This window comes from Ovis aries, chromosome 1 (assembly GCF_016772045.2).
Source record: "Ovis aries strain OAR_USU_Benz2616 breed Rambouillet chromosome 1, ARS-UI_Ramb_v3.0, whole genome shotgun sequence".
NCBI classification, from domain to species: Eukaryota; Metazoa; Chordata; class Mammalia; order Artiodactyla; family Bovidae; genus Ovis; species Ovis aries.
The window spans coordinates 256,370,405-256,383,729 of record NC_056054.1 but is presented as its reverse complement, the minus strand read 5'-3'; the positions used below and the strand labels follow the sequence as shown (position 1 = coordinate 256,383,729).

The window sequence follows — 13,325 nt, the reverse complement described above, 5'->3', positions numbered from 1 at the left end:
CAGTTACCAAAGTTACCAAAGCATAACTGATGTAAATGTCTCCAGGGTAAATGTTTATTTCTATCTTTTTGGTCAGTCATAAGAAAACTGAGTATTCAATGCTATTGATTCTATCTGACAAGCAGTGTTATTTCCAAAAGGAGGGTAAGACCAATAATGCTTTTGGAAAACATGGGCACAGACCTTCCATTATCTGTATAGTACTGCATCTAGCTACTCTTCTATGTTTTCTTCTCCTTCAAACAAGAGTCACTTCTTTGTAATTTGGATGAAATTATAGCCAGTTTACTTTTATTTCAATGCTTCTCTCTTGTCCAGACACCAAAAAAGTAATGAGTCAGTAGACTCTAGAATCAACAAAAAGAAATAAGATGGCTCAATGATATATTAGCAATGCTCATCCCCAAAATGCTTCCTTTTAGCATATAATTTTTCAAACCCTATACAAAGCACAGGTACTAAAATTCAAGAACACACAGTAAAGACAGTAAGTAAACAAATCTTTTCTTACTCTAAAATCAAACTGAGTTTAAGTACATTAGAACTTCATCAATAAAATACTTCATTACTATAGGGTTAAATTATACTAAGTGAGGTTAAATTCCCTAAAATACAAAACTCACATATCAAGCAAAGTCTGTTCTGTGCTGCACTTAGTCATTTAGTTGCGTCTGACTCTTTGTGACCCCATGGACTGTAGCCCGCCAGGCTCCTCTGTCCATGGGGATTCTCCAGGCAAGAATACTGGAGTGGGTTGCCATGACCTCCTCCAGGGGATCTTCCCAACCCAGGGATCAAACCCAGATTTCCTGCACTGCATGTGGATTCTTTACTGTCTGAGCCACAGGGAAGCCCAATTAAAGCCTACGGGAATATAACTACACTTTAAAATTACTATTCTGGTCTTTCAAAACCAAAAGATTCCTCTCAATTCATAATTTACAAAATACATCATGACCAGTAAAGAACTTATGTCCACTGCACTGCCGCAAAAACAAACCAAAAACACTACCTGAAAGAACACACTAAAAGTTAGCAAACCTTTTGGAGATGATCAAAGGCATCACCACTAAAGGGGTCACAGATATACAGTGATCTATCATTTTCCTTTATTTTCAATGCCTCTTCTTCTGTAATAATCTGAAGATATTCTTCTGATTGGAATTCTTTTATTGACTGAAAGAAAAAATAAGAATGCATATGAAATTATTCACCTGTATTTATGTCCTATGAACTGTATCTTCAAAATCCATCTCAAATCCAGCCTTCTTCCCATCAAAAGGAACCATCATCTCTCACGTGGCCTGAGCAGGAGTCTCCAAAGGGGTTCCTTCTCATCCTTTGCCCTAAATCTATTCTCCACACAGCAGCTACTAATCTTTTCAACAATACAAATCAGGTCATATCACTCTGCTGAAAACCTCCAGCAGCTTCCCACCACACTCAAAATAAAATCTTCATTTCTTACAATCACCTATAAGACCACAGAGTCTGGCCATTGCCTGTCTCTGTCTCCCCATGCTTACTTCTTCCTCTAATCCCTTTTGCTCACTCTTCTCTAGCCACTCCTGCTTTCTTTCCAGACCTGGAACAAGCTAAGTATGACCTCATTTAGAGGTTTTGCACCCCCCCCCCCCCCCACTGCTACCTGGAACACTCTTCCCCCAGGACTTCACCTGACTTGTTTCACTTCAACCACATCTGCTCACATGTCACTTCCTCAGAGATGCTTTTCCTGATCACACTTTTCTAAAATATTCTTTCCCTATTTTATGAAGAAAACAACATAGATATAGTATTATGTATACTAGCATATATAGCATACATAATATTATATATACATATATACACAGTTTTTGTCTCTCTCCCTTGTAAGAAGAATGTTTTGTGATCTATCTTGTTTGGCAACATATCCTGGCTCCCAATAAGCACTCAAATATTTTCTTAACAAATTCTGAAGTCCTTTCATTAAATACTTAGGGTGATCCTTTTAAAACGATTAAGTCAGATCATATACTCTTCTGATTAAACTCCCCCAGTGGCTCTCCATCTCACCGTAAGAAAAAGCCAAAGTCCTTAAAAGAGACCACAAGGCCCTCATGACCTCTTTATTCTTATTCTCTGAACCAAACCTTAGCATTCATCCCACATCTCCTGTTCACACTACACTACAGCCACAATAAAGCAGGACAGACACTGCAAGCACCTTCCCAGGGCCTGTGTATGATTATTTCCTCTGCCTGAAACTGAAACCTTCCCCACATATTAACATGGCTCATTATCTCACCTCCTTCAAGTATTTACAAATATCAACTTCTCCACAGAGAATATCACACTATATTTAAAATAAATTGTAAACTTCCCTTCTTCCTTAACAAACATCTTCTGGAATGTTTTAACTTGTTTTGCATTTCTCCTCCCACAGCACTTTGCAGCTTTAACATACTATATATTACACACTGATATATCTGACTAGTTTATTTCCTATAGCTATAATAGAATGTAAACTCTGAGAAAGTATGGATCTTTGCCTGCTCTCATTATCTAAATGTATCCCACGTATTTGAACAGTGCTTATCAGATGATGAACACAATTATTTGCTGAATGAACTTAAAAGAAAAACCTGCTACAAGTGTTTCTTTCTTTTCTTTTTTTTTTTACAAGTGTTTCTTAAACATACATAAGATCTTGTTAAAAAGTAGATTCCAATCAGTGAGTCTGAGCTGGGGTCCAATTTCTCAGGCCACGGTGATGCTACTGGGGGAGACACTACCCCTACATCCTCCCACATGAAACTATATAATGAAACATACTTTTAACAATTAACAACAACAAAAACAAAAAATGAAGTGTAACCAATATAGGACTGCCTCAAGTTTTTTCAACACACAAAGGTCTATGGTTAGTAGACAAAAGAAAACTACTTAATTTCTAAGACTACCAGGCCCATCACTTTCAATATAAATGTCAGTAAAGATTTCAATCCCCCCAAAATACATGATATACTAATATCAATTCAAGAGTGTGTTAATAATGAGGTATCTATGAATGTAGACTAGAGTAAAACTATTATGAAAATAAAATAACCATGACTAAGACATAAAAGGCCTAAGTCAAAAACACTAGAAACAAGAAAATGAATTCACAGCAAGACATTGTCAAGTAGTCTTACCTCAAGAGCTTTAAAAAAACATTCAGAATTGTCTGAAGACTTTAAAAACTTCACAAAAAACGGTTCTTTGTCATTTTTGGACATTTCTGAACTGTCAAAATAAAGGAACCATTAACAAGAGTAAAAACACATTACGTACAAAGTTAAATGTTTAAAGCACCTACTTTTCTGTGCAAATAAGAATGTCGAAGGACAAACATTCTGGTCTTGCCCATGAATTCGTCCATTATGGTTTGTAAGAAACAGTGGAATGTGGACAAAATCAAGGGAAAAGATGACAACAACCAGTCTTCGTAAATCAAAATACGAAATTAATGTTGCTAAACTGAATTCATCGAGGACTTTTGCTCTGGAGCTCTAAGTCTCCTAAGTCGATGGTCATTCAATTTCATTTAGCTTGAGAATGCTCAGAACGATTAGGTCCCTGAGGTCATCTGCGGCCCTCAAGATAGGTTAAGCCCTCAGTAAACGAACTTTACATATAAACATGAAAGCCAGCCATTAAAGTTAGGGCCCTAAAAGGCTAGATGCTCTCGCTTCGCAGCTGCCAGGGGAAAGTCCGATTATCGGTCCTGCCCCAGTCACGTGCTCTCCGCTGTCCCATCCACCGGTCCGGGGACCGGTTACAAGGTCCGGAATCCAGGGCCCCTAAGGCCAGAGGCGGCGTCGAGGACCCCTCCCCCTTGCGAGGTGGGGAGGGAGCGGGGTGCTCACTCTGAGCTTCACTCACCTCGGTGGAGGCAGGGGATCTCCGGGCCGCGAGTAGGGGGCCGCGCGGCACGCGGGACTGCGGCTGGGGTCGGGCGCCAGCCCGGCGCACACCCGCCGCACCCAGCGGCGCCCCCAACCAAAGCAAACGCAGACCCGGAAGTTGCCGAACCGCGAACCGACTTTCGCGCCAACCGCGCGGTCTTGCCCGTCCCTTCCGGCGGAAGTGACGCTACGACAACTGCAGCGGGGGAGGGCGGAGACAAAAGAAAGCGGCGGTGCTGGTTGGTTCCCACCCGGAGGCTTAGGTGTTCCCGGAAGGCTGTGGCAGAAGCTTCGGCTCAGGAGCTGGAAGGGCGGGTCTTACCTTTGCTGGGAATTGGCGAAGCGCTGAGGGCTAGGGCTTTGGGGCGGCGGGTCGGAGGTATTTTAGAGCAGGAGTTCGCAACTCCAGGGCCAGGGAAGGTTAGTGGTGGAAGCAGAGCCGCTCCCCATTTCTCGCGTTGCCTTCTGAACGGCCGAGCTCCCCTTGCCCTGGGAAAAATTGTCTTTTACTAAACCGGTCCCTAGTGACAAAAAATGTTGGGGACTGATGCCTCAGAGCAGACCCTAACATATCAAAAAATAAAGACAGGTAAAAGAGGGTTTCTTTAATAGTTTATGCTGAGACACCATATGTTACCTAAAACAACTCTGGGAGGCGAATACTGATTTGTATTTACAAATGTAAAAACAGGCTTAGGAAAATTAAATGAAGTGTTCGAGGTCACAGTAAGTGGTAGAAGTTTAAGACTGCACCCAAGTCTTTTTGACTCCATGGACTGGTGGACTGGATTATTTTCCTCCAGTATAGCCCAAATGTGCTCACCAGCTACAACAGCCAAGGGTCTAAAGAAAAGAAAGACGTCAGGATGACGTGAATGACATGCCTGGTGCGTAGGAGGTCTTTGCCAACTTCAGTAGTGCCCTCCAGGACTAACACCCTATTCTCCCACCTCGCTACTCCCACCTCGCTACCCCCAACCCGTGAGCATCTCATTTTTTTCTCTGTAGCTTCCCAAGTGTTGGGCAGATTGTGGGATGGAACCTAATGTTCAAATGGCAAAGGTGTGGGGAGAGGAGGTGAAATAGGATTGTAGGACCTCTGGCTTGTTGATGGCCAATGAAAAACTGCTTGGTCAGCGTTTCTCCTCATTTTATTCTTGACTGTTGGGAGTGAGAAAATCATGATTTGAGTAACCTGAGAGTTTAATGATCTGTACCTTGGTTTTTTAAAATGTCTAAAGATGGAAGATATGATGGTCATCTGAGTTAAATTCACCCATTCCAGTCCATTTTAGTTCACTGATTCCTAAAATGTCGATGTTCACCCTTGCCATCTCTTGTTTGACCACTTCCAATTTGCCTTGATTCATGGACCTGACATTCCAGGTTCCTATGCAATATTGCTCTTTACAGCATCAGATCTTGCTTCTATCACCAGTCACATCCACAGCTGGGTATTGTTTTTGCTTTGGCTCCATCCCTTCATTCTTTCTCAAGTTATTTCTCCACTGATTTCCAGTAGCATATTGGGCACCTAATGACCTGGGGAGTTCCTCTTTCAGTATCCTATCATTTTGCCTTTTCATACTGTTCATGGGGTTCTCAAGGCAAGAATACTGAAGTGTCTTGCCATTCCCTTCTCCAGTGGACCACTCTCTGTCAGACCTCTCCACCGTGACCCGCCCGTCTTGAGTTGCCCCGTAGGCATGGCTTGGTTTCATTGACTTAGACAAGGCTGTGGTCCTAGTGTGATTAGATTGACTAGTTTTCTGCGAGTATGGTTTCAGTGTGTCTGCCCTCTGATGCCCTCTTGCCACACCTACCATCTTACTTGGGTTTCTCTTACCTTGGGTGTGGGTAATCTCTTCATGGCTGCTCCAGCAAAGCACAGCCGCTGCTCCTTACCTTGGAGGAGGGGTATCTCCTTACCACCGCCATTCCTGACCTTCAACTACTGTGGGCAGGAATCACTCAGAAGAAATGGAATAGCCATCATGGTCAACAAAAGAGTCCAAATGCAGTACTTGGATGCAATCTCAAAAACGACAGAATGATCTCTATTGGTCTTCAAGGCAAACCATTCAATATCACAGTAATCCAAGTCTATGCCCAACCAGTAATGCTGAAGAAGCTGAAGTTGAACGGTTTTATGAACACCTACAAGATCTTTTAGAACTAACATCCAAAAAAGATATCCTTTTCATTATAGGGGACTGGAATGCAAAAGTAGGAAGTCAAGAAACACCTGGAGTAACAGGCAAATTTGGCCTTGGAATGTGGAATGAAGCAGGGCAAAGACTAATAGAGTTTTGCCAAGAAAATGCACTGGTCATAGCAAACACCCTCTTCCAACAACACAAGAGAAGACTCTACACATGGACATCACCAGATGGTCAACACCGAAATCAGATTGATTATCTTTCTTTGCAGCCAAAGATGGAGAAGCTCTATACAGTCAACAAAAATAAGACCAGGAGCTGACTGTGGCTCAGAACATGAACTCCTTATTGCCAAATTCAGACTTAAATTGAAGAAAGTAGGAAAACCGCTAGACCATTCAGGTATGTCCTAAATCAAATCCCTTATGATTATACAGTGGAAGTGAGAAATAGATTTAAGGGCCTAGATCTGATAGATAGAGTGCCTGATGAACTATGGAATGAGGTTCGTGACATTGTACAGGAGACAGGGATCAAGACCATCCCCATGGAAAAGAAATGCAAAAAAGCAAAATGGCTGTCTGGGGAGGCTTTACAAATAGCTGTGAAACGAAGAGAGGCTAAAAGCAAAGGAGAAAAGGAAAGATATAAGCATCTAAATGCAGAGTTCCAAAGAATAGCAAGAAGAGATAAGAAAGCTTTCTTCAGCGATCAATGCAAAGAAATAGAGGAAAACAACAGAATGGGAAAGACTAAAGATCTCTTCAAGAAAATTAGAGATACCAAGGGAACATTTCATGCAAGGATGGGCTCGATAAAGGACAGAAATAGTCTGGACCTAACAGAAGCAGAAGATATTAAGAAGAGGTGGCAAGAATACATGGAAGAACTGTACAAAAAAGATCTTCACGACCCAGATAATCATGATGATGTGATCACTAATCTAGAGCAGACATCTTGGAAAGTGAAGTCAAATGGGCCTTAGAAAGCATCGCTACGAACAAAGCTAGTGGAGTTGATGGAATTCCAGTTAAGCTGTTTCAAATCCTGAAAGATGATGCTGTGAAAGTGCTGCACTCAATATGCCAGCAAATTTGGAAAACTCAGCAGTGGCCACAGGACTGGAAAAGGTCAGTTTTCATTCCAATTCCAAAGAAAGGCAATGCCAAAGAATGCTCAAACTACTACACAATTGTACTCATCTCACATGCTAGTAAAGTAATGCTCAAAATTCTTCAAGCCAGGCTTCAGCAATACATGAACCATGAACTCCCTGATGTTCAAGCTGGATTTAGAAAAGGCAGAGGAACCAGCAATCAAATTGCCAACATCCGCTGGATCATGGAAAAAGCAAGAGAGTTCCAGAAAAACATCTATTTCTGCTTTATTGACTATGCCAAAGCCTTTGACTGTGTGGATCACAATAAACTGGAAAATTATGAAAGAGATGGGAATACCAGACCACCTAACCTGCCTCTTGAGAAATCTGTATGCAGGTCTGGAAGCAACAGTTAGAACTGGACATGGAACAACAGACTGGTTCCAAAGAGGAAAAGGAGTACGTCAAGGCTGTATATTGTCACCCTGCTTATTTAACTTCTATGCAGAGTACATCATGAGAAAAGCTGGACTGGAAGAAACACAAGCTGGAATCAAGATTGCTGGGAGAAATAACAATAACCTCAGATATGCAGATGACACCACCCTTATGGCAGAAAGTGAAGAGGAGCTAAAAAGCCTCTTGATGAAAGTGAAAGAGGAGAGTGAAAAAGTTGGCTTAAAGCTCAACATTCAGAAAACGAAGATCATGGCATCCGGTCCCATCATTTCATGGGGAATAGATGGGGAAACAGTGTCAGACTTTATTTTTCTGGGCTCCAAAATTACTGCAGATCGTGATTGCAGCCATAAAATTAAAAGACACTTACTCCTTGGAAGAAAAGTTATGACCAACCTAGATAGTATATTCAAAAGCAGAGACATTACTTTGCCAACAAAGATCCGTCTAGTCAAGGCTATGGTTTTCCCAGTAGTCATGTATGGATGTGAGCGTTGGACTGTGAAGAAGGCTGAGCGCCAAAGAATCGATGCTTTTGAACCGTGGTGTTGGAGAAGACTCTTGAGAGTCCCTTGGACTGCAAGGAGATCCAACCAGTCCATTCTGAAGGAGATCAGCCCTGGGATTTCTTTGGAAGGAATGATGCTAAAGCTGAAGCTCCAGTTCTTTGGCCACCTCATGAGAAGAGTTGACTCATTGGAAAAGACTCTGATGCTGGGAGGGATTGGGGGCAGGAGGAGAAGGGGACGACGAGGATGAGATGGCTGGATGGCATCACGGACTCGATGGACGTGAGTCTGAGTGAACTCCGGGAGTTGGTGATGAACAGGGAGGCCTGGCGTGCTGCGATTTATGGGGTCTCAAAGAGTAGGACACGACTGAGTGAACTGAACTGAACTGAAAGATGGTATATAGCATCTTGGGTCAAATTGTGTGAACACTTAGGTGGAAGGTGAATCAGAATCAGAAACATGGGACTGAAAGGCCTGTTGTCAGGGAGTAGGTGAGGATAGCCTTACAGATACATCAAAGTTACTAGACTTGTTTAAAAAAAAAAAAAATGAGAGACAACCCTGCCAGAATTCACTGTAAAGGAACAAATCTGAGCTGATATAATAATTACTATTTGTGATGTAAGTGACAGTGGACAGAGGGTTCCTGCTCACTCTGCTGGGCAGTCCTCTAGAAAATGGGCATTGTTGGCCACTGTCACTTTAAAAACAAGACAACCTGAGAGTGGTGAGTTAAGTTTTATTAGGCACAAAATAACGACAGATATTACTTTGCCAACAAAGGTCCGTCTAGTCAAGGCTATGGTTTTTCCAGTGGTGATGTATGGATGTGAGGAGTTGGACTGTGAAGAAGGCTGAGCGCCAAAGAATTGATGCTTTTGAACTTTGGTGTTGGAGAAGACTCTTGAGAGTCCCTTGGACTGCAAGGAGATCCAACCAGTCCATCCTAAAGGAGATCAGTCCTGCGTGTTCATTGGAAGGACTGATGCTGAAGTTGAAACTCCAATACTTTGGCCACCTTATGCGAAGAGTTGACTTATTGGAAAAGACCTTGATGCTGCGAGGGAATGGGGGCAGGAGGAAAGGGGGATGACAGAGGATGAGATGGCTGGATGGCATCACCGATTGGATGGACGTTAGTTTGAGTGAACTCCGGGAGTTGGTAATGGACAGGGAGGCCTGGCGTGCTGTGGTTTATGGGGTCACAAAGAGTTGGACGTGACTGAGCAACTGAACTGAACTGAACTGAAGGACAGAAACAGTATGGATGTAACAGAAGCAGAGAAGGCAAGAATACACAGAAGAACTATATAAAAGAGGTCTGAAAGACCCAGAAGCACTATGCTGTGGTCACTCACCTAGAACCAGACATCCTGGAGTGTGAGGTCAATTAGGCCTTAGGAAGCATTACTACAAAGTGGAGGTGATGGAATCCCAGGTAAGCTATTTAAAATAAAAGATGATGCTGTGAAAGAGCTATACTCAATGTGTCAGCAAATTTGGAAAACTGAGCAGTGGCCGCAGGACTGGAAAATGTCAATTTTCATTCCATTCCCAAAAAGGGCAATGTCAAAGAATATTCAAACTATGGCACAGTTGCAGTCATTTCACATGCTAACATGGTAATTCTCAAAGTCCTTCAAGCTAGGCTTCAGCAGTATGTGAACCAAGAACTTCCAGATGCTCAAACTGGATTTAGAAAAGGCAGAGGAACCAGAGATCCAATTGTCAACATCTGTTGGGTCATAGAGAAGCAAGAGAATTCCAGAAAAACATCTACTTCTGCTTCATTGACTATACTCAAGCCTTTGACTGTTGTATCACAACAAACTGTGGAAAATTCTAAAGAGATGGGAATATCAGAGCACCTTCGTTCAGTTCAATCGCTCAGTCGTGTCTGACTCTTTTCTACCTTATGAACCGCAGCATGCCAGGCCTCCATATCCATCACCAACTCCAAGCATTTACCCAAATTCATGTCCATTGAGTTGGTGGTGCCATCCAACCAGCTCATCCTCTGCCATCCCTTTCTTCTCCTGCCTTCAATCTTTCCCAGCACCAGGGTCTTTTCAAATGAGTCAGCTCTTCGCATCAGGTGGCCAAAGTATTAGAGTTTCATCTTCAACGTCAGTCCTTCCAATGAACACCCAGGACTGATTTCCTTTAAGATGGACTGGTTCGATCTCCTTGCTGTCCAAGGGACTCTCAAGAGTCTTCTCCAACACCGCAGTTCAAAAGCAACAATTCTTCAGTGCTCAGCTTTCTTTATAGTCCAACTCTCACATCCATACATGACTATTGGAAAAACCATAGCCTTGACTAGACGGACCTTTGTTGACAAAGTAATGTCTCTGCTTTTGAATATACTATCTAGGCTGCTCATAACTTTTCTTCCAAGGAGTAAGCGTCTTTTAATTTCATGGCTGCAGTCACCATCTGCAGTGATTTTGGAGGCCCCCCGCCCTCTGAAATAAAGTCAGCCACTGTTTCCACTATTTCCCATCTATTTCCCATGAAGTGATGGGAGCGGATGCCATGATTTTAGTTTTCTGAATGTTGAGCTTTAAGCCAACTTTTTCACTCTCCTCTTTCACTTTCATCAAGAGGCTCTTTAGTTCTTCTCTTTCTGCCATAAGGGTGGTGTCATCTGCATATCTGAGGTTATTGTTATTTCTCCCAGCAACCTTGATTCCAGCTTGTGCTTCTTCCAGCCTAGCTTTTCTCATGATGTACTCTGCATAGAAGTTAAATAAGCAGGGTGACAATATACAGCCTTGACGTACTCCTTTTCCTCTTTGGAACCAGTCTGTTGTTCCATGTCTAGTTCTAACTGTTGCTTCCTGACCTGCATATAGGTTTCTCAAGAGGCAGGTCAGCTGGTCTTGTATACCCATCTCTTTCAGAATTTTCCACAGTTTATTATGATCCACACAGTCAAAGGCTTTGGCATAGTCAATAAAGCAGAAATAGATGTTTTTCTGGAACTCTCTTGCTTTTTCCATGATCCAGTAGATGTTGGCAATTTGATCTCTGGTTCCTCTGCCTTTTCTAAAACCAGCTTGTACATCTGGAAGTTCATGATTCACATATTATTGAAGCAAGGCTTGGAGAATTTTGAGCATTACTTTACTAGCGTGTGAGATGAGTGCAATTGTGTGGTAATTTGGGCATTCTTTGTCATTGCCTTTCTTTGGGATTGGAATGAAAACTGACCTTACCTGCCTCCTAAGTAACATGTATGCAAGTCAAGAAGCAACAGAACTGGACATAGAACAATGGACTGGTTCCACATTGGGAAAGGAGTATGTCAACGCTGTACATTGTCACCCTGCTTATTTAGAGTACATAATGTGAAATGCCTGGCTGGCTGAAGCTCAAGCTGGAATCAAGATTGCCAGGAAAAATGTTGATAACCTGAGATATGCAGATGACACCACCCTAATGGCAGAAAGCAAAGAGGAACTAAAGAGACTCTAGAGGAAGGTATAAAAGGAGCATGAAAAGAAGGCTTAAAACTCAACATTCAAAAAACTAAGATCATGGCATCTGGTCCCGTCACTTCATGGCCAATAGATGGGGAAAAAATGGAAACAGTGACAGACTTTGTTTTCTTGGGCTCCAAAATCACTGGGGCCAGTGACTCCATGAAATTTAAAGATGCTTAAATAGGCCAGGTTGATGAAAATGAAAGTTTGCTTTAATTCAGATGCTGGCAACTGGGGTGGGGGGAGGATGGCAGACATCTCTCCAAAAGCTGACTGTCCCCACAAGCAGTGGGGTAAGAACTTTTATAAACAGAGTGGAGGTGGGGCAGAGACTACATGCAGAAACAACACACCTTTAACAGTCATCTTCAAATTGGTCATCAGTGATCTGATGAGCATCATCTTGACTGTTTTAGGCAACATTAATCTTCAGTTCCAGGGTCCATTTGTCCGCATTTCTTTGTGATCAGTCCATGGAACTGTGGCAGTTTATGTCCTGGATACAGTCTGGTCATCTTGTAGTTATCTTCTCCACCTGGGGTTTTAGTATCTATAAGACAGCTCATAGGATATGGCTCAGAATGTTATCTACAGCCCTTGATAAAGGTCCTTGATGATGCTTAATGACTACATTATTCTTAAGTCTCTTCTGTTTTCTTTTATTTCCACATCTATCACTTTTTTGATTAAGCTTATTCTTTGACTAAAGTTTTCCCACACAAAAGGCAGGCAAACATGATGGAGGAGTGGGCAGGGACGCAGTGTCCTGCTCCGTTTCACTTGGAAGAAAAGCTATGACAAACCTGAACAGCATATTAAAAAACATAGATATCACTTTGCCAACAAAGGTCCGTATGGTCAAGGCTATGGTTTTTCCTATAGTCATGTACGGAGATGATGTACATGTAGTCATGATGTAGATGTAGTCATGTTGGACCATAAAGAAGGTTGAGTCCTGAAGAACTGATGCTTTCAAACTGTGGTTCTGGAGAAGACTCAAGAGTCCCTTGGACAGCGAGAAGTTCAGACCAGTGGTGGTTTAGTCCCTAAATTGTGTCTGACTCTTGTGACCCCATGGACTGTAGCCCTCCAGGTTCCTTTGTCCATGGGATTTTCCAGGCAAGAATACTGGAGTTGGTTGCCATTTCCTTCTCCACGGAATCTTCTGGACCCAGGAACTGAACCTGGGTCTCCTGCATTGCAGGTGGATTCCTGCATTGAAGGCAGATTCTTTACCAACTGATATGCGAAGGAAGCTCCTTCAAACCAGTCAATCCTAAAGGAAATCACCCTGAATATTCATTAGAAGTACTGAGCTGAAGCTCCAATACATTGGCCACCTAATGCAAACAGCCAGCTCACTGGAAAAGACTGATGCTGGGAAAGATTCAAGGCAGGAGGAGAAGAGGGTGACAGAGGATGAGATGGTTGAAACGCATCATCAACCCAATGGACATGAGTTTGAGCAAACTCCAGGAGACAGTGAAGGACAGGGAAGCCTGGCTTCTGTGGGGTTCCAGGCAGCTGGCTTCCATGCTGCATTCCATGGGGTTGCAAAGAGTCAGACACGCCTGAGTGACTGAACAGCAACAACAATAACAAAGACTATAGACTGGGTGACAGCACCTCAGTAGTTCCTAGAAACTACTCCAAATGGTAGAATGGAAGGTCAGTATATATGTGCC

General features: G+C 42.7%; 1 protein-coding gene across 7 annotated transcripts in view; it reads right to left on the bottom strand.

The window, feature by feature from the left end:
• Positions 1 to 4,046, bottom strand: part of TOPBP1 (DNA topoisomerase II binding protein 1) — a 73,337-nt gene extending 69,291 nt beyond the window's left edge. For 3 of the 7 annotated variants that reach the window (XM_004003332.5, XM_042236965.1, XM_012103245.4), the window contains exons 1-3: positions 3,904 to 4,046; positions 3,174 to 3,264; positions 1,042 to 1,176 (exon numbers count right to left, since the gene is read on the bottom strand). In XM_004003332.5, the coding sequence (XP_004003381.2) occupies positions 1,042 to 1,176; positions 3,174 to 3,257 (219 nt within the window). In that variant the 5' untranslated portion in view covers positions 3,258 to 3,264; positions 3,904 to 4,046. Of the gene's footprint in view, positions 1 to 183; positions 348 to 1,041; positions 1,177 to 3,173; positions 3,265 to 3,337; positions 3,735 to 3,903 lie in introns of those variants that run through there. The other 4 variants (XM_060395682.1, XM_060395698.1, XM_042236959.1 and 1 more) reach the window with 3 other exon arrangements.
• Positions 4,047 to 13,325: the final 9,279 nt, after the last annotated feature.